We start from the raw sequence: 24,297 nt of genomic DNA on the forward strand, positions 1-24,297 counted from the left end.
GGCTCGGAGTAAAACGACAGCGACTCAGCCAAAGCAGAGAAGATGAACGGGAATGGTTTCTGCCATCTTCATCACCCCGCCGCCGATCGCAGGTCTCTCGGCCTCGGCTTATTCCATTCCCTTCCGGATGAGCTCATCTGCAGCATCTTGGAGCTTCTCGGTGCCAAAGATTTAGGCATGTTGTCTTGTGCCAGCAGGTGTCTTTTCCGTTTTCCCTTCCAGCCGACGCATCCTCTCTCATCATTCGTTTGTTAATGTCTCTCTTAACGTTTGCATTCCCTCTAATCTGCATGCACACACAGAGAGAGAGAGAGAGAGAGAGAGAGAGAGAGAGAGAGAGAGAGGAAGCGATTCCTGCCCTGTGCACTGCGGGAGATCGCCCTCAGACCCGCGTGGGGTTCGTCTTGCCCCTGACATCGACATCGAGCCCTGCCTTCGACATCACGTTTTGTTGACCTACCTGTCGACTGTTTGCGCCCCCGTCCCCCCTGACTCCTGGGCCTGCGCCGTCGCCTGTTCGCTGCACCCCTGTTGACTACTGGATCTGTGTCCGACCGCTTTCGTCAGGCAATCTCTTCTTTACTGCTCACGTGCTGAACACCTGGCCACTTCGACAGGCTCCACCAGCTATCCAGTTAACACGTACACTCCAGCTGTTGCCCCGCCAGCCATCAGTACTGCGTCTGCTGCTTGTGGTTGCCTGCAAAGTGCATGTTGTTGTGCCGAGAGAGAGACAAAGAGACGGGGAGTGTACGACTGCAACCAACTCTGCACAAATCACAGAGCTGACCTGCCCTGTACACAGAGAGAGAGAGAGAGAGAGAGAGAGAGAGAGAGAGAGAGAGAGAGAGAAACATGGCTGGTTTGGATATGGCTTTTATCGACCAAACGGTGGCAGTCCTTGGTCCGGATTCTAATACAGAGGAACCAGAGGATATGGTTCCTTGCACAAAAGAGATGCCTCCTGGTCCTGACTTCCAGCCTGCAGGCAAATGCTCCAAGCATACTTTAGAAGAGACAATGGATCATCAGGAACGTTCTTATGCTCAGGTTGCCTCTGATTCTGTGGATTTTCAGGATGTTGATTGGGAGCATTTGTTGGAGTTTGCCAACACTCTGCTTGGCGATTATGTCCACCATAATCATGAAGCTTTTTCCGACTTTGGAACTGAAGATGTTCTGGAAGCCACGGCGGATCCGAAAAATGACTTGCGCTCATTTTCGGTGTTTTATGACCGTGCTGTTATACTTTTTTTCATTGGCAGGATCTTAGTGCTTTCCCATATTCGCCAATGGCTGCACAATCTACTACAAGGGGAGTGTGTTGAGGATATTTTTGTTGGGCCTTGAGGCTTCTATGAGGTGCTATTGAAATCTGAGAAGCATCGTGCTGATCTCCTGTCTAAACTGCCATTGTTTTTGATCGCTGTTTGATCCATGTTGTGCCATGGCGCCCTATGGCAGATTTTCAGTGCCTGCTTCTATGAGAATGCCCGGTGTGGGTTGAAGTGGAAAATTGTCCGACTGCCTATTGGCCTCTGTTAAAGGATGCCATGGCCGTTGTGGACACTGTTCTGGTCCCCCCGAGCCTAAGGGCCATGAATCGTAACCGTTTGTATATGTTATGGGACACTGCTAGGAAAAGGCGTGCTTGGTTACGTCTTAATTTCTTTGGCATACATCCTTTGCACTTTCGTTTGAAATGGGGTAACTTTGCAGGGCATTGCTTTTTGTGTGAAAAATTGGGGCACTTTATGGTTGAATGCCTAGAGAAGCAACCGACTTCAGATGCTGAGCATGTTGTGCTGCCCATGGAAGATATGGTGCTTGATGCTCTGTCGCAGGATGCAACCCAGTTACGTGAAGTTTTGGATAAAGGTAAACAACATGTTTCGAGTTTGGATTCCTGTGGCAATGACTAGGTAGATATACGTGTCAAAAAAGGTAAAAGGTTTGATGTTGGCCTGGCGGATATTGGGCCTAATGCTTCACAAGATTCCATGTGCACTTATATGCGCAAGAAAGAAATGTTGTCTTCAGAGCACATTGCTCATACTATGGTTTCTTCTGCTCCCCGTAATCAACCTGCTAGAAAAGTTTATACGGACGGTCCAAAGGGCCCACTTGCTAAGTTGGCTTCTGATACTCGAGGTAATGTGATTATCCCATGGGATTGTCGTTATTCTCATTCCATCCCCAAGACAGTGGATATTCTGTCTACCTCAAAAGCTGGCCGTCAGAACTCTTTGCCATGTTAGCTGATTTTTTGGATGAGGGAGTCCTTGACATTCTAGTAGAAAAGGTTAAATTGAGGCAAGCTGTGTCTCGTTTCTGATTTTTTTTTGGAATACACATGAAGATAGCCACGTAGAATGTGCGAGGCATTTGTTCTCGCCATAAGCAACGTGCCATGTGGACTGTATTGCATGAGAATCAGTGGGATGTCTTGTGTGCTGTTGAGCACAAGAGTCACGGTGAAGCAGGAAAAGTTGTGGATTGCCATGGGTTTTGTTTGTTTTATGCAGGGACACATGCCATGCATTATTCTGGTGTGCTTATGATTGTACACGAGAAATATCAGCCGGTTCTTATTAAAATTGATGTACATGGCCGTTTTGTAGTAATTGAAGTTTTATTTGAAGGAGAGATCTTATGGTTGCTAGGCCTCTATGCTCCACTCTTTATCTCGCCGGGATCTTTGGAATACTTTGCAGACCTCCTTGTCACTTGGCAAACGGGGTTTTTTGATGGGGGATTTTAATATGTGTGTTGATTCTTCACAGTCCACATCAGAGCATTCAGTGATGGACGCTCCGAAAAGTCGTGTGTGGAATGCATTTGCTCTTGCTGTACTTAAGCAAGATATCTGGTCTTGGCTATATCATTCTTCTACAGGGTTTACTTTCCATTCGGCGCAGTATGCAACTACATGGTCGCGGTTGGACCGCATGTATATTATGCAGGATGATGCTTTTCTTCTTGAGATGCTGGAAATGAAAGTGTTGTAGCAATATGCCTTGTCGGATCATTTCCCTCTACAGCTTGAGATACTTGCACAACCCATTGCACCTTTTAAGCAATTTCTGGATAAGACTCCCTTTGCGTTTGAACTCGTCTTATTTGAAGCATTCAATCTTTCAGGGCTATATGCAGCAATTGATTGATAGATTTTTATTGGACTTCGCCTCTGAGGGCAATGTTTCTTTTGAATGATTGCTCTCTAATGTGCAGTGGGTTGTTCGGCAGTATGGGATCCATTATGCCTCTCTTTGTTGGCGGCGTCGATAAGCAGCGGAGGACTTACTGGCTTTGGTTCGCTTTCTGTTGGTGGACACTCCAGATGATGTATTTTTGCTGTCACTGGCGATGCGTTTGGCTGATCTTATTAAAGAGTTTCAGTTGAAATCTTATCAGCAGGCCAAATTGCAAAATTTGACTGAGAATTTGCAAGATAGTGCTTGTCAGGCTCATAAGTTCTTTCGAGCTCTACATGCATCTCCTGCTCGAGAAAATATGACTAGACTCCAGGATCCAGAAGGTTGAATGGTCACTGATTCTCACACTATTGTGAATATGTGTAGGAATTATTTTCTAGACCTTCTTGGTTCTTCTCCTTCACCTTCTGACCAAGTTACTCATGCACGCTCAGTTTTCTATGATTTGGTCCGCAATTAGGTTCTACTTGATATGCAAACTACTTTGGAGACAGATATTTGTGAGGCGGAGGTTATGGATGTTTTGTTACGCCTGCCCAAGGATAAAAGTCCCGGTTGGGATGGTCTCACCAATGAATTCTTTGAGATTTTTGCTACCCAACTGGTGAAACCATTGACGACTATGTTTCAGCAGTTTTGGGAAACGGGGTTCATGCCTTTCTTTGGAAAGAAGGTCTTATCAAACTGCTTCCAAAAGTTCCTTCGCCGTCAATGTTGAAACATTGGAGACCAATTTCTTTGATGGGTTCGATGTATAAAATCTTTTCCAAAGTGATGGCGAATCGGCTCCACAAGCATCTTCCGACCATTGTGCATCCTCTTCAATATGGTTTCATTAAGGGCCGAAACATTCTGCATAATATCTTAAATGTGCAAATGGCTATTGACTATGCAAGGCTCTCTAATCATGAAGTGGTATTGATTCAATTGGATTTGGAAAAGGCTTTTGATTATTTAGACTGGTCTTTCATTGCAGAACTTATGTCTACTATGGGCTTTGGTACTCGGATGTCCCGCTTGATCTACACCATTAGTGCTGCGGCTTCTTCGCGAGTTATGCTAAATGGTGGTGTTACCGAGCCATTTGTCCTTGCACGCTCTGTGAGATAGGGTTGCCCTTTGAGTTCTCTCTTCTTTGCCCTTGCGACTCATCTGATTCTTTCGATGTTATCTTCTATGGTAGCTTCTACTCAGTTGGCTGGATTGTCTCTTCCTTTTGGACAGCACTTCATTAGTCAATCTTTAGCTGATGACAGCTTTATGATTTTGTGTGCAGGCAAGGACAATCTTCGCAAAGCATTAGATGTTTGGACGCTCTTTGGTCATGCTTCTGGTCTTTGTATCAATGCTTTCAAATCAGCCATTCTCAGTTGCACGGAGTCCGATTTACAGTCATTGGGCTGGCAGGGACAGGTGGTTCCCCGTGGTTCCATTGTTAGGCATCTTGGGTACCCTTTGGGTGTTGATGTTCGGCCAAAGCAACTACTACAGTGGATTTCACAGAAACTGGCAGCTAAGTTTCTGTATTGGAAGTCGCAAGCTTGGCCCTTCCATGTTCGCCTCAAAGTGGCTCAGACAATTATGTTGCCAATGCTCACATATTTCTTGCCATTGCTGCCTTGGACTACTACTACTTTGAATGCTCTTACTCAGCACATTCGTTTCATGTTATGGAAGAAGGATTCCTTGCATGCAGGCATTTCATGGATTTCTTGGTCGCATACATGTACCCCCAAATGCATCGGTGGTAGGGCTATTTTGGATGCTGAAACTCATATGCACGTTTGGGCTTGACTTCAGTTGCAGATGCCACCCTTGCCAGTCGTAATGTATTGATATCATTTCGTATAGCCATGAGGCTTTTCAGAATCCCTCGTGGATACCGTGATTTATGGGAATAGCTTTTGTTAGTGCTCTAGAGCAGGCAACCCTTTCCTGCCGTTGCTTTGGATCGTCCTTGGCAGGACTGGGACCTTGCAGGTCGGTTGAAGTTGGAAAAGGCCTCAGCTAACCAGGTGTATCATCTTCTGATTAAAGATCATTAATTGTTGGTTACTAAAGCTAATACTGTTTGGGGATTGCGGAAATCTCAGTCATGGTGGAAGGCAACTGTGATGGAGGGCTGGTTGAACAAGACACCTTTCAAGTGAAAGGTCTTTCTTTAGAGGGTGATGATTGTTGGTCTTCCTCTTGCTTCAGCCCTTTCCAAGTGTCGAATCTCTAACGGCAATTATTTATTTTGCACCACTACTGTGGAATCGACCCGTCATCGATTTATTTCTTGCCCTCTTGCTAAGAATATCTGGTCGCTCTTGTCAGCGGTTTGGCGAGCAGTGGTTGGTTTCTCGCTAAGCCCTTTTGATTGGGTTTTTGTACGGCCAAAATACCCCACACTGGCACAGTCGCATATGAAGATCTTGTTTCACTTTCTTAGATACTGGGGATGTTGGCACAATTGGACCACTCGAAATGCCTTTCTTTTTGATTCGGCCTCTAATGTTCCGGGACATATTGCGAGGCTTAAAGGTCTCTTGCATTGGCAGATAGATCTCATTCGGCACTCTGACTTACTCCCTCAGGAGGACTTACTTCCTTGGCATAGGGCATTTTTCTCTGCGTCTTTGCCATGACTTTTGTAACTCTTTTGTTGTTTAGTACTGAGATTTTACACATGATGGCTTACAGCCATTGTGTATCTTGTAATCATGTAAACTTGTACATTTTTTTCGTAATTAATACAATTACCTTTTACAAAGAGAGAGAGAGAGAGAGAGAGAGAGAGAGAGAGAGAGAGAGAGAGAGAGAGATCTGCCAAGGGCCAACATGGCACATGAGACCTCAGGATATAGCACAACCGTGATGATATCTCATTGTAGAGTACATGAAAAGTACAGTCAAACTATGACTAGTGAGTAAATGAAATTGTGATTTGTAAATACCTTTGGCTATAGTAAAAGCTAACAAATCTTAGTAAAATAATATGTCCTATTGTGTATATGTCTAATGTAGTGTTGGCTCATCTTGATATCTCCCTGATAGGATGCTGCAGTATGGGGGTAAGCCATAATGGCTTGGAGAATGGGATAGCTGAAGTGTCTATGGTGTCAGCGACAATGGCTTGGATGTGTCAATGGTGAGGATGGCTCTGTCGTCAGTAGGGATGTCTCATCTGGCGTAAGGGTATGGCTCACTCTAGGGTGACCAATCATGGACATGATTTCCTAGGATGTCATAATGTGTACATGGCTAATGTAGTGCCTACTAATCTCTATATCTCCTTGATAGGATGGAATGGTAGCTTCTCTAGCATGGGACATCTGAAGTATCTATGGGGTAAGTGATAATGGGTTGGATATGTCAATGGTGAGGGTGGCTTTGTTGTCAGCAGGGATATCCCATTTGACATAAGGTTATGGCTCACTCTAGGGCGACCCCTTGTGGGCACAATTTGCTTAGGACTAGAGAGGTAGCCATTGGGCGAGTTGGGATGATCGGGGGGAAACTCTGTAAGCATTTTTTGTCGAGGTGGATCTAGATGCAATGTTCTCTTACCTCTCAATGGCATCTCTCTATGGTGTTGAAGCTTGGGCAAGAAAACCCCTAGGGATCTCTAGTTCTCAGATTCCATGATTAAGTGTTGCGGTCCAAAGCTCTCTTAGAAGAGGCAATAGTACCACCCTTTGATCTCATAGTACACTGTGCAATGACATATGTAGTACTCCTCTAACTCTACCTCTACCCTGCATAGCTGACAGATATGGTTATTTGGTGTAAATTGTATCTCTCCCTCTCTATTTGTAGCTGGTGTGACGAGATGTAAAATTGGCCAATTTGTGCATCTAATACTATTGGAGAGCTATGTGTTGTGCATGTTGGGGGCGTAACAAGTCTATCCCAAAGAGAGTTGTAAGAAGTGTGTTTGATGCTGTTTCATCTTTGTGTGAAGAAATGCTCTAGATGTAGAAATCACAAGACCAATTGTACGACAAAACACAAACTGACAAACATAGAACATAGTTAGGGTTAGGGTAACTCAAAGATAGTGAACACAAGGAATATTGAAGTGAACAACTACTGAATATACAATGCTCATGTAGCAAATACACTATGTAGTGAATGTTGAACCTTGAACTCATATCTTTGGAATCAAGGGAGAGGTTATGAGCTGGAGAGTGTGTTGTACTCCGAGCGGATCCTGAAACACAGCAAGGCAGCCTTCGTGTGTTGAACAATAGCAAACATAGCAAAGAGAGGCTGGATTTAATACAAACTAGTAGTGAGGAGAGAGAAAGACTAAAAACGTAGGTACTTGAGGAGAGAAAATTTGGGCGATAGTTGTAGGATATAAATGCAACAGAGAGAGGAGAGAGAAAGTCAGTGGTAGCCGTAGATAGCAAACGCAGCTCGGGGAGGAGAAAGGATGTTAGGGCGGCAACTCCAAACTATAAACGTAGCCTTTAGAAAGTTATGTGTAGCTGGATGATAGAAGGAATCAACAAAATGCTAGTATAGGACAATCGCTAGCAATGAAAGAGCTTCTAGATACAGTTGCCAAGAAGGATAAAGGAGATGGAGGCTAGAATCAGACACTAGATTTTAGCAAATAACAATGGGAAGCTTTGACCGTGAGTTCTCTACGAACGGGGTGTGGATAGCAGAAATACAGCTCCTGAAACTTGCAAAAATAAGATTGAGGAAGAGTGGTGGGTTGTATTCTTATTTATAGAAAGTTTGGGGCATCCAAATGAGAGTTTTGTATGTGGGATACAATAACTCTCTAGGATCACGTTTCTTTTTAAAAGAAGAAGGTTTCTTTATTAATAAAGTATGTTTTGGGGTTGTTTAAGTCAGGTTAATGCAATTTATCTCAACACCCTCTTTCAAGCCCAAAATTGAGCCATGAGAAATAAGTCATTGTGTATCTTTTTAAAAACACCAAGGCATCCCACCCCAAAGCAGCCAAGGCATTGAGCAAAGAGTGCACGTCGACTGCTCGGTAACCTACCAAGACTATAGAGGCGATTGTTATTTTACCAAGGGAGCCTAAGTGATCACCCTAGAGAGACCAGGGCATTGGACCAAGGGTGTGCATTAGCTGCCTAGGGGTCTACTAAGTCTTGCAAAGGTGGATGGAGTCAACAATGATCTTTTTTTTGTTTTTAAGGTCTTTGTATTAATTTGTCACAAGATTTAGCATTGAGTGTGTGTTTCAAATCAATGTTCGTCCCATTGAGCCACTGTGTCTCAAAGTATGGTAGATAAGGATAGATAGCCCCACTACCTTTATAAGACAAGTATAATAATCCCACACACTACTAGAGTAAGTGCCTAGGGATTTCTAAGGGATTGTGTATGTGTGTGCCAAGTATATGGAGAATATGTGGAGAGACAAGCAAGATGTGGTGTGTAAGCAAGACAAGCAAAGCTTGCATGCAAGCATAGGGAAAAATTGCAATTAGGAGATTGCAATGTGTAATGCATTGAGTATGGTGGATTCAGAGGCGACTACTCCAAGGATGAGTGAAAAGGGATAAATGTGCATAGATGCATGTTTATATGAATTGAATGCCAATAAATGGGGTAATGCAAAGGGAGATACAAGTTTTCATGCTCATGCAGAAGGAGATGCAACGGTGCCACACCTGGATAGTGCTCTCACAGGGGAATTGTTCACTTGCCTAAGCACCCTTTTACAATCATATCATCCTGACAATGTGAATAAAGTTATAAATGTTTACAATATATAATACAAAATAAATAAATAAATAAATGTTCGAAAGTGAAAAATTGTAAGCATCACCATTATCACTATCAAGAGAAGAAAACCACCACCTCTCAAACTAGAAGGAGAAGTATGTGGGAAGCACCCACCCCTTGTCAATTTGAAGAAGTAGAGGAGGGTATACCTAAGCCAATCCATGGGAGAAGGTCTTGTAGAACCGGCCTATTGACCGCCTTTGTCTTCTCGTGAGAAAGTTGTAGACCGAATGTGAGGGATGATAGATGGTTGAACTGCCAATGCAATCAGCGACAAAGCCTGTGCATCCCGTGTATCCCATGCCTTTTGTGTTGCTAATATCTGGGGAAGTGGCTGAGCTAGAGCGGGCTGAACAAGTTGAGTTGCCCGTTGTCTGCGTCCTCCTAAAGGAGTAGCAAGAGCCACAACTTTGGGCCTAACTTCTTCACCGCTGACATAATGCCAAAGATTCTCCACAATCAGCACATTCTTCATCATGAAGGACCAGAGGGAATAGTTGCCATCCAACCTATCCTCCTTGGATACATATGTAAATACATCACCTCCTTGATTTATCATGATAAATGTCACTGATTAGAGAGCAAAAGAGCAATATCTCAACCTGGACTAACCTAGAAATCTCAGAATTTCCTGAAATTACAGCAAGTACGTTGCTGTAATTAGCAAATTTAATCACACTGTCAAAATTGTCTGAAATGCACGTTATCCAAGATGCAATAAATGCTCAGCAAAATAAATGCAAAAGCCCCAAAATTTCTTGTCCCAAAATGTACGAAATCAGTCTATTTCAGATTGTCACAGATGTACATTTATCAATGTCTAAGCTGACAACAAAAGCCCTAAGTTTGTGGCCCAAAATGCACAAAATCTCTGTAGTGATTGTGTCCCAAACATGTGTTGGAATTGAGATTGCCTATGTGGGCAAAAGCTTCTTCTAGATAAATAAACATGAATTAAAAAATGACAAAAAATTCATTTTACCCTGATTTTCAAAGTTGAGTTGGAATGTTATGTAGTTGCTGGCTGACTTGGCGAGTGAGATGGTTGCACAGAGCACTAGATGGTGGCATTTGGCATGGGGAGGAGAACTGGAGTAGACGAGCGCCATCTGGCGTCCTCGGACAGCAGGCGGTGGGCGGCATCTGGCACAGTCAGCAGACCTTGGCCAAGGGCTAGGTGGGTGTCATTGGTTGTAGGGGTTGGTGTAGGAAGTGGGCGCTTGTGGCGTTGGCGGCAGATTGTAGGTGGCGCAGTTGGCGGGTGGTGGGCTGAGTTGCAAGTTGCAGTAGGTGATGCCAGGCAGCTGCCACCTGCTAGTGGCTCTACTGGTGGTGGTGGAGTTGCTGACAATGGTTGAAATCAACTGAGTTGAAGGTGAGCTCTGATACCATATGTGAGAGGAAGGAGAGATTGAAGATAAGCTGAGAGTACAATTGATAGTGTAGGGTGTGAGAGCACGACACCCAATGCAATAATCTAAAGTGTAGTATAACCCTTAAACCTTAGGGTTGTAAGAGGGTGTTCACACCCCAAGAATGTGAAATACAATAAGTGCTAAGAGAGTGTTCACACCTGAAGAATATGAAACATGATAATTGCCTAAAATTGTGTAACATAGGCACATAAAATGAAATAAATAAATCTAGGAAAAAAACCTCTCGTACGGAGAGTAAAAAGTGCCCTAGTGTCCTATTAAAGATCATCGATACTCCTATATAAGCATAGACGTGAGTTGAACCTAACATTATCTTACCAAGGAAGCCCAAGTGATCATCCTAGAGAGACTAGAGCATCGGACAAAAGGTGTACGTTGGGTCCCCAATGGCCTAACAAGTCCTACAATGGCGGATGGAATCAACTATGTTTTTTTTTTTTTTTTTTTTTGAGGGTTTGTAGTTTTGATAGATTTAACATTAAGTGAGGGTTTCAAATCAATTTTCGTCCTATTGACTATCGTGCTCCGGAGAGAGAGTAATAAGGGATGGTTAGACCCAAGACCTTTACAAAACAAGGATACTATCCCTATCATTATTGGGTGTCGATGAAGAAGGAAAATGGCTAAGGTGTGGGTGACACAAATATAGCAAAGATGTAAAGCAAGTAAGACAAGCAAAGCAAGTAAGCAAGCTAGGGAGAACTGTCTTGGAGATTGCCATGTGCAATGCTATGAATATGGTGGATTCAGAGTCGACCACTCCAAAAGACCAAAAAGGGATAAATGTGCACAGATGCATATTTACATGAATAGAATGCCAATGCACGGGATAATGCAAAGGGAGATGCAAGATGTCATGCTCACGCAAAATACAATGCAACGGTGTCACTTGGACAGTGCCCTTATAATGGAATTGTTCACTTGTCCAAGTGCCTTTTTACAATCATGTAATCGTGATAGTGCGGATGAAGTTACAAATGTCCATAAGTACAATACAAAAGAATAAATGAATGTCTAAAAACTGTAAGGATCATCACTGTCACTATCAAGAGAAGTAGCCGTCCCCTCTCAAATTGAAAGGGAAAGGAAGAGGGATGGCACCCTCTCCTCGTCAATTTGAAGAAGTATGGAAGTGTGTACCTAAGCCGATCCTGGGTAGAAGGTATTGAAGAATCGGTTGGTTGACGGCTTTGGTTAAAATGTTTGCAAAATTGTTTGATGAAGGCACAAACTCTAGGTGGATAGTGCTTAGCTCAACCTGCTCTCTAGAAAAGTGGAAGTGGACTTCCACATGCTGCGTCCATGGTTTGATGATTGGATTGCCTGCAAGGGCAATGGCACTCTAGTTGTCGCAGTAGACAATGGTCGGAGAGTCACAAGGGAAGTGAAGCGCCGCCAGTAAGCTCCTTAGGTAGATGGCCTCGGTGGTGCCATCAAAGAGAGCCCTATGCTCAGCCTCGGCTGTGGAAACTGCCACTGTCTCTTGCTTATAGTTGGACCGGGAAATAGGAGTTGTGCCTAAGGTGAAGAGGTAGCCGCCATGGGAGCGCCGGGTGTCAAGATCTCTTGCCCAATTAGAATTAGTGTACCTGTGCAGACATAAACCAAAATCATAAGTGAGACCATAAGAATAAGTACACCGTAAATAACGCAACATATAAAGACATGAAATCCAATGTGACATCCTAGGTGCTGTGAAATTTTGACTAAGTGAGCTAAGCTTGGTCTAGTATGAATTAACCAAAGAAGTTTCCCTACAACATACTTGTATGTATGCGCATCGAAAGGCTGACCTAGGGTATCCTTCGACAAGTGGACAGTAGGATCGAGAGGCGTGGCCATTGGTCGTGTCTGATCCATAGTGAATTGTTCTTGGAGTTGAAGTGCGTGCTTTTGTTGTGACACAAAAATACAACCCCCTGATCGATCTACTTCCATTCCCAAGAAGTAAGACAACAAACCAAGGTCTATCATCTCAAATGTAGCACTAAGTTTTGCCTTGATTTCTGCTATGGCAGCAGAATCTAAGATTGTGATGAGTAAGTCATCAACGTACAACAGAATGTAGCTGACCCCCTCTATAGCAGATCGAACATATAAGTTCGAGTCACAAGGGGTAGAATGGTATCCGTGAGTTTGTAAGAACTCATTCATCCTATGGAACTAAGACTGCGGTGCTTGCTTCAATCCGTAAAGAGCTTTCTGCAAGTAGAATTTATCTCTTAGGTTCGTAGAAGGAAATCCTGGTGGGTGCTCCACATAGACTTCCTCCTCCAGATAACCATTCAAGAAGGCACTCTTGACATCCATCTGACGAATGTGCCAATTGTTGTGAGCAGCTAACGCGAGTAATAACTGAAAAGATATCAACTGCCAGCAGGTGCGAAGGTCTCTTCATAACCAATATCATGCTTTTGTTGAAACCCTTGCACAACAAGGCGAGCCTTGTACTTGTTCAAAGTTCCATTAGCCTTTAGCTTGGTTTTAAAAATCCACTTCATCCCAATGACTTTCTTATGGCTCGGATGATCCATCAATGTCCAAGTCTCATTTCAGTTAATACTCTCTAGCTTCTTCTATGTTGCCTCTTGCCATTGAGGGTGTTGAAGAGCCTCCTGCGGCTCAGAATACGCTATGTGATTAACTGTAAACGGCGACATAAATGATGCCTAAAGTGCAAGCTGAGCATATCTTCTAGGTCCTTTTGGAGTGGAATCTGATCGTAAGATCCCCGAATCCCGCATGGTTTGCTGGTAGTAGTAAGGTAATGGGTCTCATGGAGGGGGTGTGGGAGCTGAAGAATTCGTAGGTAGGTCAGGAATAGCTAGTAGACCAGGATTAGTAGGCACGATCTCCAATGATGCGGAAAGAGAAATTAGATCGGAATCTGGTGTAGAGGACTGCAGGATATCCCTCTCGTCAAAGATGATGTCCCTTCTAACGAACACCTTGTTTGTTCGAGGATTGAACAAACGGTAGGCTTTCATTTCGGAGGAATATTCAACAAAGATAAGGAGATTAGCTCGGGGAGTGAGCTTTTCTATTTTATCATGAGGTATGTGTGTGTATGCACAACACCTGAAGACTCTGAAGTGGGATATGACAGGCCGAGAGCCAAAGAATGCCTCGTGCGGGGTCTTCTAAGCAAGAGCCGCAATCGGCCATCGGTTTAGGATGTACAGTGCAGTGTTAGCAACCTCAACCCAAAGGCGCTTAGGGAGCTCTGCTCTGAACAGCATAGAGCGTGCCATTTCCATGACTGTTTGGTTCCTATGCTCTATGACTTCATTCTAAGAGGGGGAGTTGGTAGAGGTGAGCTAGTGAGAGATGACATGCTATTACAGAAACACAGAAAACTCGTGGGAGACAAACTCACCACTGCTATCACTCCTCATATAACCAACACGACAATCCGTTTGGTATGAACAAGCAGCACCCAAGCAGAGATATATGAAAGCATCGGACTTATGCTTGAGGAAGTACATCCACATGTATCTCGAATGATCATCTACTATAAAAAAGAAGTACAACACCCTGTTTAAGGCGGCAGTGGATGTTGGCCCACAAAGATCAATGTGAAACAATCTAAGAGGTGCCTTAGCTCTATGTGTTGATTGCTAAGGGAATGGGGTACGATGCTATTGTAACCAGTCTTCCTCCTTGGATAAGGTGGTAAATCCTTGATTACAACTTAATTACAGTAGCAAACAATTAATGCAAATCTGAAAATACAAATTTACCTACTGATATTGGACAATGCATATCTGATTGGCCTCGACATTGGCGCCCCTTTTGGTATTCCTTTAGCTTTATTGAAGAAGAAGTTGATTTACAATGGGATTCTTCCAATTCCTTTCGGTATTTCAACTCCCCTTGCTGTCCAAAGTGACCAGTAAGTCTTCAATCTATTTTTCCCCTTGATTCGGGCACTTAATTGGCCTTTATCCACTTCACAGATGATAGAAATGCCCCAAATTCAATGGACGGCTAGTCCTCCACCTGAATTTAGCTGAAATTCACCTTCAGCCCTGAAAAATCCAAGTCTTGGAGCTTCCAATTTTTGGCATGCTTCCTGAGGCTGCTGCTAAATTCTAATTTTGCTGTAAATTAGAGTTTACAGTAGAGAAATTCACAATTTCTCAGCCTCCAAGGGTCCAAATGTTGAGATCTTCGGAGCAAGGCTGTGAAATGGTTGGGAGATAAGAGAGAAAGCTGTAGAGAGAGAAAATTCAGAGTTTTGTCTCGCGAAGAATGACTGAAAATTAGTCAAATGCAGTTGCTGCCTTGCCATAACAGCTTATAGAAGCAAAGAACTGAATAAAATCAGTCATTTACTGTTACTGCCTTGTCTCAACTGCTTGTAGATGCTGTCATCTGCTGTTGATTGGTCTTCTCCTGCCCTTGGCTGCCTCAGAAGGTCTTTCAATGGCTGCAAATCAGACAAGTAGCATCTCCTCTCTCTCTCTTGTAAGTTGAATACACTAAAAATACCTCTCTCCAGCTTCTAAAGACGTTTTTCAGTCTTGCATGGGTATTTTTGACAAGTGGTAGCCTTTCCAAATGGTTTTTTTTACATTATCCATAATTAAATATTAATTTTTAGTCTTTAAATATTAAAAATTAATCTAATAATTATTTCGGTGCCCTGAAAATAATATAATTGGCCAATAATTAAATTAGCTAGGTAACTTTCATTCCCGAGTGTCTCTGCGCCATCTTTGACCATCAGATTGGCATTAGGTATCATTAAACGCCACTACTCTAGTGTCACCAACTAACACTTATGGCCAAATGATTGACCTAGGCCAACAATTGGCACCAGATACCACTAAGTACTTATGCGGCATAACTTATAGCAACTTTTGCCTTTGACATCCCGTGATTTCCTCGGGTCTCGGGCTTGTAAATTTACTCTAACCCTAGTTACACCTCACATGTACAACATTTACTTAACCATGTGATTAAAAATTAATCCACATGTTAAGTAAGGTTTCAAATATACATGTCCTCATGACAGCTGCCTCTTGAGTTGACATGCTTTACAGACATCTTGAGCTAGCTTTAGGCGAGGAAGGCCCTCAACCATCTCACGACGAGACAACTCATAAAGAGAGTCATAGCCAAGATGCCCTAGGTGGAAATGCCAAAGACGCTCATTGTTTATAGGCTCTTGAGATGTGGCTAATGCCTAGAAGCTATGGAATACAGACCCCTCGGTTGTTGGCTCGGTAAGAAAATGGGTCATGTGGTGGTATAGGCCATTAGGGTGTGCCTCACCACGAGCAATTAGTAAACTAATTTGAGAGTGAAGGATCTCAACTGTGGTCAATGTAAAGAAAACTACTCACCCTAGCCGGCAAGCTATTAAACATATAATAAGTTTACCCCAAGTTGAGGGACATAGTATACATTGTCTAGCGAAGCTAGATCCGGACCCTTGTCAGTGGCAAAATTGATGCAACCTTGAGCATGGATTTTGATCGAGGAGTTGTTTCCTATGCGGACGTGCTCGACTGCAGGGGCTTGGATACGAAAGATGTCCTCTATAGGAGTCATGTGATGTGTAGCTCCACTGTCCACAATCCGAACAAGTGTTGATGTGCTTGATTGTGACGAGTAGGCCTTTGCGGTAACCTTGTTAGGAGGCAATTCATAGATGTGGACGAGACTTGTATATGGGATGTCTCTACAGAGACGATCTGGGCCGCTGTAGACTAGTGAGACAAGCCCTTTGGAGTTGAGAACGTTGTTGACTGAGATGGTTGATCGGTGGTAGTGTGAGTTTGACCTTGTTACTGCCCCTTGCCATCACCCTACTTTCCCCTCTTGATGGGGGTTGCCCCATTAAGGGGCTGGGGTCTGTGACTTGGATTTTTGTGCTCTGCCTCTTGTCTTTGATCAATACTCGTCGTCAAAATGGCCAGCCTTTTGACAATGTTGACAACACCTATTCTTCTTAGGTACATTTTGCCACCCGGGTTTGAGTTGAGACTGGGAATTGCCTTGTGATTCCCTTACTTGATTTTGATTTTGAAACTAATCGAATAGGCGTACATAATGCAATAGTTGACACTCAAAATCATAGAATGTGGGTAAATTGGGCAGAGAAACCACTTGCTGCACAAAATTGAAGTACTTACGTGGCAGCTTAATAAGAAACAATGTGACGATCATTAGAGGACTTAGGAGTCCTTGTAGTGGAGAATTCAGCAAGGAGACGCTGATACTTAGCCAACTTGAATTTCAAGTTATCCTAGTCAGAGATTTTGAAGTTCTGAAGCTCATGGTCAAGATTTATTCAATGGGTCCTATCTCGCGCTATATAGCGGTTAGTCAAGTGTGTACATCGCTCTTACGCTAATTTAAAATGCTGAAGCTGAGAATGAAACTCAGACAATAAGCCTTACATTAGCTCAATAATAGTGGAGGCATTCCTAGCCTTCCATGAGCAGACAACCTCGTATGGAACAAGTGCGGGATTGGGTCGGGGTTCCAACCCTTGCACAAGATCCCATGGGTTTTGTGAGCCAAGGACATGTATCATCAAGTTTGACCAAGTTGTAAAGTTTGAGCCGTTTTTAAAACGAGTCTTGTTATTGAATGCATGCTTGGCGGAAGATGAGGTAGAACCAGATCGGTGCACTGAATCTAAAGGGTGAAATTCAGACTTACCTTCTATCCTACTGTTGGGCTCTATGCATCAAAATGAGATTGTACTCAGTTGTAGTGATCTCGTAAGGTCGTGGAACTCCATGGTAGTTCAATGTTTGTCTGGCCATGATGGGAGCTTGTGAAGCAGACATGGTGATCGAGGAGTTCAATGATACAGATCTGAAGAGTGTTTGACAGTGATAGAGTGAGAGTGAGTAGTCGGATAGGTGTGTACTAGTGTGGTACACACAAAGAATAAAAGAATGTACTTATACTCAGGGTATGGTACACTTACACCCGTTAGGGTGGGTTCACATGTGTGAAGTAATATATACATGGGAGATCGCGGAAAGGGCCTTCACACCCAACACAAATGTGTGATTTTTCCTTTGTGTTAAAGCCTCGATAGTCTTTCGTCACTTTCTTTGATGGTCTAATGGTCTGATGTAACAAAAACTAAGAGATTTAGTGAGAATGCTGACCTGATGGTCTGATGTATATATTTACTACTTAATTTAATTATCTTCACGAAAAAAAAAGAGGGAGTGCCTTGAAGAGGTGGTGACATGTCCAAAAGAGGTTGCAACAATGGGGGATAGGAGTTTGAGGGCTGTTTCAGCCAAGCAACACCATATTTGGGGTGTTCCATTAGTGGAAACTGTAGGCCATCTTGTGGGCTACTTGTTGATGCCTTTTGATTCATGATGCAGACTCCCTAGGCATTTAAATTGTCATTAGATGCAGATGTTGCCCCTAGTGTGGTTCGGTTTTATTTTAGGGTTTCCTATGAAGGTTATGCCGTTCATTGTGATTGCCTTGAGCATTGTACTCTCTCTCACTCAATTAATACACTTTCTCATTCGTGATCGAGTATCATTGTGCATTGATTAATTCTTTCATTCTCATTCATTTTCCATTACATTAATCGCACAATTGCTCCATGCCTGGGCCAATAGTGGTATCAGAGCGAAGTTTCTTCACTGCCCTCGCCATCGCTCGTGATCATTTTCCACGCAGCCATTGCCATTGAGCGCCACACCTCAGTCGACTGTGGCCCAAAGCCATTGCCATCATGTCGGCTTCTGTCACGATCAATGAGTGGTGATCAATGGTCGGACACCTTTGTTCTGGCCATTGTCATCTTGTTCGTAGCAAACTGACATGCCAACTTGTCTTCAGTATTGTCTCAGTTGCTATTGGGGAATTGACTTGTTCTTGTGCTGTCAGCTTGTTGTCTTGGGTCTTTTGAGTTGTCATGCCAATTGGCTAAGTCACCTGCTTGCGACAATCCATGGTGTGGCGGACAGTTTGACAGTCGCATTGCCCAGACAGTTATCTCCTATTGCCATCTTTCCCTAGCCCAAATCTACTATCCGTTGCTAGGCCACCGCCACGTAGTAGCCCACCAATTGCTTCCGATAGTCATGACCGTTAGCCTCACCAACTTGCCACCCCACGCCTAAAGCGCTGCTTGTCATTGCCGTTTTTCTGTCGCCTTTCTCCTTTACGTAGTGTGCAGGTCACCACTCCTGAAGCACCACAGCTTCACAACATCGACACGAGTTGACTAGCTGACTTGACACGCTACTGCCCATGTCATCCGATAGATGTCCCTACTCCACTTCAGCCCTCGACATGTTGTCGCCTCATACCTGACACATTAAATAATATTAAGTTCAATTTATTTTCTTATTTGTCCATTTCGGAAGGCCCTTGTTCACATCCACAGCCCCATCTAAGCACAAATTGGGCCGAATTTGGGGGTTTTCACTAGACTCACCCAATTTTGTCTAAAGTCCATCAAAATTGAGGCATTCTCCATCAATTTCATGAAATTCAACATTGAATTGAGCAATTTGATGCGCCTCATCAACAAGTTTGGGGCTTTTCACCAAGCTAGCCAAAATTTGACCAAATTTCATAGAAAAGTTTGGGGGTTTTCAAGAATTTGGCAGTCTTCATCAACATTGAGGCAGAATTCATTACCGGGTGTGACATTTGGCACCATTCACATACAAATTTCACAAAAATTGTCAAATTTCTCTTCAATTTCTCGATACAATTTGGGGCCTTTCATCATTTGAGCTCAATTTCACCCCAATTGCTTCAGAAAAATTGGGGCTTTTCTGAAATTCATAAATATCAAGGCTCAATTCACCTTGAGGTGTGGCATTCTGGGTAAAAATTTTATCCAATTTATTCAAATTGTCTTCATTTTTTGGGCTAAATTTGGGGCTTTTGCCCAATTCCACCTTTGAGGCACCCGAAATTTGGGGCTTTGGCCTCAACGTGCTCCAAAATCATATTATTTGGCTGCTGGCCCAGTTTTTGCCTGACATTGAAGACAAATTTATTATTTTTTGGCATATTTACTGGGCAAATTTTCAGTATATTCTACTGCTGTCCACATTATTTAAGCACTTTCAGCCATTAATCTCTGATTTCAGCATATTGCTGATTACCACCTTGATTGGGTAATATTTTTATGTCTAACAATAATTATTTTTTGCATAATTTTCTCTTTCCTCAGCAGGAAAATAGTAAGAAAAAAATTATAATTTATCATATTATTTGACTTCATTGAGGTGGATATCATCTCTTCTATTAGTGATTTATGATTATTTGGGCATTTTTATTGCGATCATCACTTGTGGCCGGTAATAATAATCATTTATTGGGAATACTTGGTGCCAACGACAAGCTTGATGGCACTAATTACCCAATGTGGGCTTACATGATGCACCTTGTTCTTATTGCAAAGAATCTATGGCATATTGTGAATGGCATCGAACGAGCAAAGGTGGGCTTCTTCAACATTGGCAGCACCTCCGGTCTCCACATTATGAGGTGGCTGTCATGATGCCGAATCATCATCTTCTTTGACAATGCCTCCCACTCAAGACTAGATTCAATGGGATGGCCGTGATGCCCAAGCATATGCCCTTATTGCTTTATTCGTGAAGAGAGCCATCATTCCACACATCCGATCATGCAAGACATCCAAAGGATGCACAGCAAAAGCTTGCATCATTATATCAAGTGTGCAATAAAGCATGCGTTGCTTACTTATGTAAGTAACTGGAAGATGTTCTCATGGAAGATGGAAAAAGGAGGTAACATGGATACTTATCTCACTGGCATTAAAGATCTTATTGAAAAGTTATTAAACATTGATGAAGAAGTCCTTAATAGTTAGCTTGTTTCCATCACTCTTAATGGTCTACCGGAGTCATATCAAGGTTTTGCTACCACCTTGTAGTTGGTAACTATGTGGGTAACCAAGTTACCCATAGTTTCGATCAGCTTATGTCTCTTTTGTTGTAGGAAGAACAAAGTTGACTCAACCGCAATGCTATCATGGCGACTAAACAAGCCTTTTTCACCCACCATCTTGGAAAACCCAAATCGAAGGTAAAAAACAAGGTCGTTGGTAAAAAATCATCAAACTTTCATGCTAATCATCCTTCTTCTTCCACCCCTTCAATATCAAAGACACCCTTTCATGCTGGTTTATCCTCTTCAAATTGTTCCAAGGGTACATTCACCAAGCCCAAGAGGTGTAATTATTGCCGAAAGATAGGGCATGATATCATTGAATGTTGTAAGCGCATTGCATCACAGAAGAAGAAGAAGAAATTTGGACTTGCTCTTACACATGAGACCGTGAACTATTCTCAGTTTAATGATTATACTTTTTTCATTTAGTGTTAGTATAATCCTTCTATTCATGATGCTTGTTTTTCTATTATTGATGTGACTTCTACTTGCTATTTTGACAGTGGTGCATCTAGCACACAATGCCTCTTATGCAGTTAAAGACATTGGATATGTGCAAGTTGTCTCCATCTTGGGCACTTCTAGGACATTGCATGATGTTCTCTATGTGATTGGCATCAAGAAGAATCTTATTTCCATTTCAGGCATTGCAACTTCAAGGTTTTACTTCATTTTTGATGGCCCTTGATATGCGGTATATGATGATCAAGTTTCTTTTTCCTTTGTCTTGATAGGCACCCTCACTAAAAGTCTCTATCATCTTGATACTTATGATTAGCAACTTGCTGAAAATCCTATTGACAATGTCTTATTAACAAAGGAATCTTTTCATGATTCACATTTATGGCGTCAGAGGCTTGGTCACATTAACTATCGAGCGTTGATGAAGCTCTAGTTAGAGGATATGGTCGAAGATCTTTCAAAAGTTATACTCTAAGTGGGCATGAGAGTCCATGTTTTGAGACCTAATACCAATGTGTGTGATGTAGGTCAGGACATTGGTTAGGAAGTCACCGGATTTCATGTTGTTAGCGATGTGCAATTCCTCCTTAGTTAGAGTCAATCCAAATAGGGATGTGCCATAACGTGCTCTTCTAAATGTCGATTGTGCATGATGGCCAATACTTTGAACAAGGTAGGAGCCATATAGGTTGGATCATACTCAAAGGTTTTGATTGCATGTCTTTGCTCAACATTGGTTATAATATGGCATCCCTCTTGTTCCCATTGGAGATAGAGAGTATACCATTTTCGTAGAAAGGAAGAGTTAGGTTGACTAACTATTTCAGCTCTTCCGGTTCGTGGGTTGTTGTTGCAAAGACTTTGCTCTCTCGCTATAGGAGGTAAGTAACGGCTATTTGAGAGCTTGCTTTAGAGAAATCTTATTGGCAATCAAGTTCTTAGCCACCTGAGGAATCCTTATGAACATGAATTCATATTTCTCACAAGTGCATGGAAAGGAGCATACATATGCTGTTAATGGCTCATCGAGGAGGCCTAAATCCAACCATTCATAGCTTTTAACAAACATGGTGAAGGTGATGTGTAAGTGTTTTTTGATGTAGGTGACTAGGTCATCCCCCCTATTAGCTGTAGGTTTGAGGCCAAAGTAAGGATAGATCTCCACTCATAGGAGGGCCTAAGGCCTGTGGGAGGTTGGGGTTTGGTTGGGCTAGATAACTTAGCTACTGATGCTTGCTTCATGGGGTGGTTAGTGGGGTGTCTGTCACCCACTTGTGCAAAGGGTTGGTATTGCGGCTCAGTTGATGTGTTGCTTTCTGCTTGCGGAGTAGTTAGAACAGTAAAAGTGTCAAGTTGAGTTGGTTCAGATACATCAGGCACTGCGGTTTTGATCGATAGACTTGTTGAGGTGGTTCGATGGGTTTGGTTTCTTTTGGATCAGTTTGGTTCTCATACCTAGCTAGCTTACAGTCTTGTGGAGATGGGTTGGAAGGTAGTGGTGGCTGAGGGACATGCGTGCCACTCATGGTCTTGGGCAATCAAATCCAATTGTTGCCTTAGTAGCCTCTTATGTTTTGAATATGTGTCCCACAAGCGCTTTACGCACCATCACTCCTTATGAGGCATGGATTGGCTCCAAGCCTTCTCTCTCTCATATGAGGATTTTCAGATCATTGGCATATGCTCATGTGCTCACTTAGAAAAGGCATAAATTGGATGATAAGACTATTTCTTGTATATTTTTTGGATATAGTGCTGAAAGTAAAGGGCACTGTCTTTATCAATCCTCTACAAGTTAAGGTTATTGTCAGTAGAGATGTTATCTTTGCTGAAAATACTTCCCTCTCCTTGTTGGACTGTCAAAAACAGCCTATTGATGCTTCAAACATCTTTTACAGCCTACTACCACTTTTCCATAATAGTTCCATGGTTGATCTTTCTTCTTAGCCTTCATTTCCACTGCCTATAGATACATTACAGCAGTCTATTCAGCCTGATTTACAGCCACAACAGCATCATGATACCTTGTTTGAAGAGCAGCCCCCTATTCTTGATCGATTGGAGCATACAAGGGTTGCAATTCAGCAGCCTAAAAGAGTCCCTCGCTGGCTGCTAGACACTCTTTGAGATAGCAAACAACCTCTTTCTTTGGTTGCTCGCACACGAGCCTCTGCTCATAAGGATTGAGGTAATCTTCTTGCATGTACATTGGTGGCTATAGTATGCAATGAAGAACCCCTATGTTATAAAGATGTTTTTTCAGATAATTGTTGGGTGGAAGCAATGAAGGCGGAGATTAATTCCATCCATCAGAATGACATTTGGGAGCTATGTGACTTGCCTCACAGCAAGTTAGCAATAGGTACCAAATGGGGTTTATAAAATTACAAGAAAATCAGATGGTTCTATTGATAGGTACAAAGCCCACCTTGTTGCCAAGGGTTACGCCCAACAACAAGGAATTGACTTTGAGGAGACTTTTGCCCCTACCTCACATTTCTACAATCAAGAGTATTATTGCCTTTGCTGCCCACTTTTTTTAGGAGATGCATTAGCCGGACATCAGAACAACATTTCTCCATGGATATCTCACTGAAGAGGTATATGTTTCTTAGCCTCTAGGATTTGTAGTTAAAGGCTTTGAGCACAAATTTTGTCATCTCAAGAAGCCTTTGTATGGTTTAAAGCAAGCTCCATGGGATTGGTATGCTCGCATACATTCTCATCTATTGCATCTTGGATTTTAGAATAGCCCTACCGAGGCTAGTCTTTACATTTAACATCAGGGATCTGATTTTATTATTCTTGTGCTTTATGTTGATGACATGCTTGTCACTGGGACCAATGTTGGTTAAATTACAGCATTTAAGGCTGATTTATAGCAAACATTTGCCATGATAGATCTTGGTCTATTTCACTATTATTTGGATATTCAATTTGCCACTATAGAAGGGGGCATCATCATGACACAATCCAAGTATATTGGATAGCTTCTTCAACGCTTTCAGTTTGAGGATTGTAAGTCCGTGTCTACTCCCTTGGGGCTTGGTTTTGGTTTCAATTTTGATGATGGTAGCTAATCCTTTGATATTACTTTATATCAGCAGGCTGTTGGATGCTTAATTTATCTATGTTACACAAGGCTTGATCTTCAGTTTGCTATCTCTTAGTTGAGTAGATATATGCACAGCCCTTCAATACTTCATTGGTAGCCAGTGAAGCATGTCTTTCGATATCTTAAAGGTACCTAGGATCTTGGCGTTTTCTACAAGGCTCATTCTTTATTCTCTTTGCATGGATATTCTTATAGTGATTAGGCTAGATGTTCAGATTCTCATGTCTCTCATAGTGGCAAGTGTTTCTTCTTGGGTATATCTCTTGTTTCTTGGTTCAGCAAGAAACAAACTACAGTTGCTACTTCCCGTTGTGAAGCTAAGTATAGAGTAGCGTTCATAGCCATAGTGGAGTGTGTTTGGCTCCGCAAGTTACTTGCAGATCTT

The 24,297-nt window shown here is 42.6% G+C and overlaps 1 protein-coding gene across 3 annotated transcripts in view; it reads left to right on the top strand.

The window, feature by feature from the left end:
- Positions 1-24,297, top strand: part of LOC148041432 (putative glycosyltransferase) — a 154,899-nt gene continuing 130,602 nt past the window's right edge. The window contains exon 1 of one of the 3 annotated variants that reach the window (XM_087679373.1): positions 1-197. In XM_087679373.1, coding sequence (XP_087535499.1) covers positions 43-197 — 155 coding nt within the window. In that variant the 5' untranslated portion in view covers positions 1-42. Of the gene's footprint in view, positions 198-291; positions 643-24,297 lie in introns of those variants that run through there. The other 2 variants (XM_087679382.1, XM_087679390.1) reach the window with 2 other exon arrangements.

Source organism: Lygodium microphyllum, chromosome 1 (genome assembly GCF_053477565.2).
Source record: "Lygodium microphyllum isolate KBCC chromosome 1, Lygodium_microphyllum_v1.1.10, whole genome shotgun sequence".
Taxonomy (NCBI): Eukaryota; Viridiplantae; Streptophyta; class Polypodiopsida; order Schizaeales; family Lygodiaceae; genus Lygodium; species Lygodium microphyllum.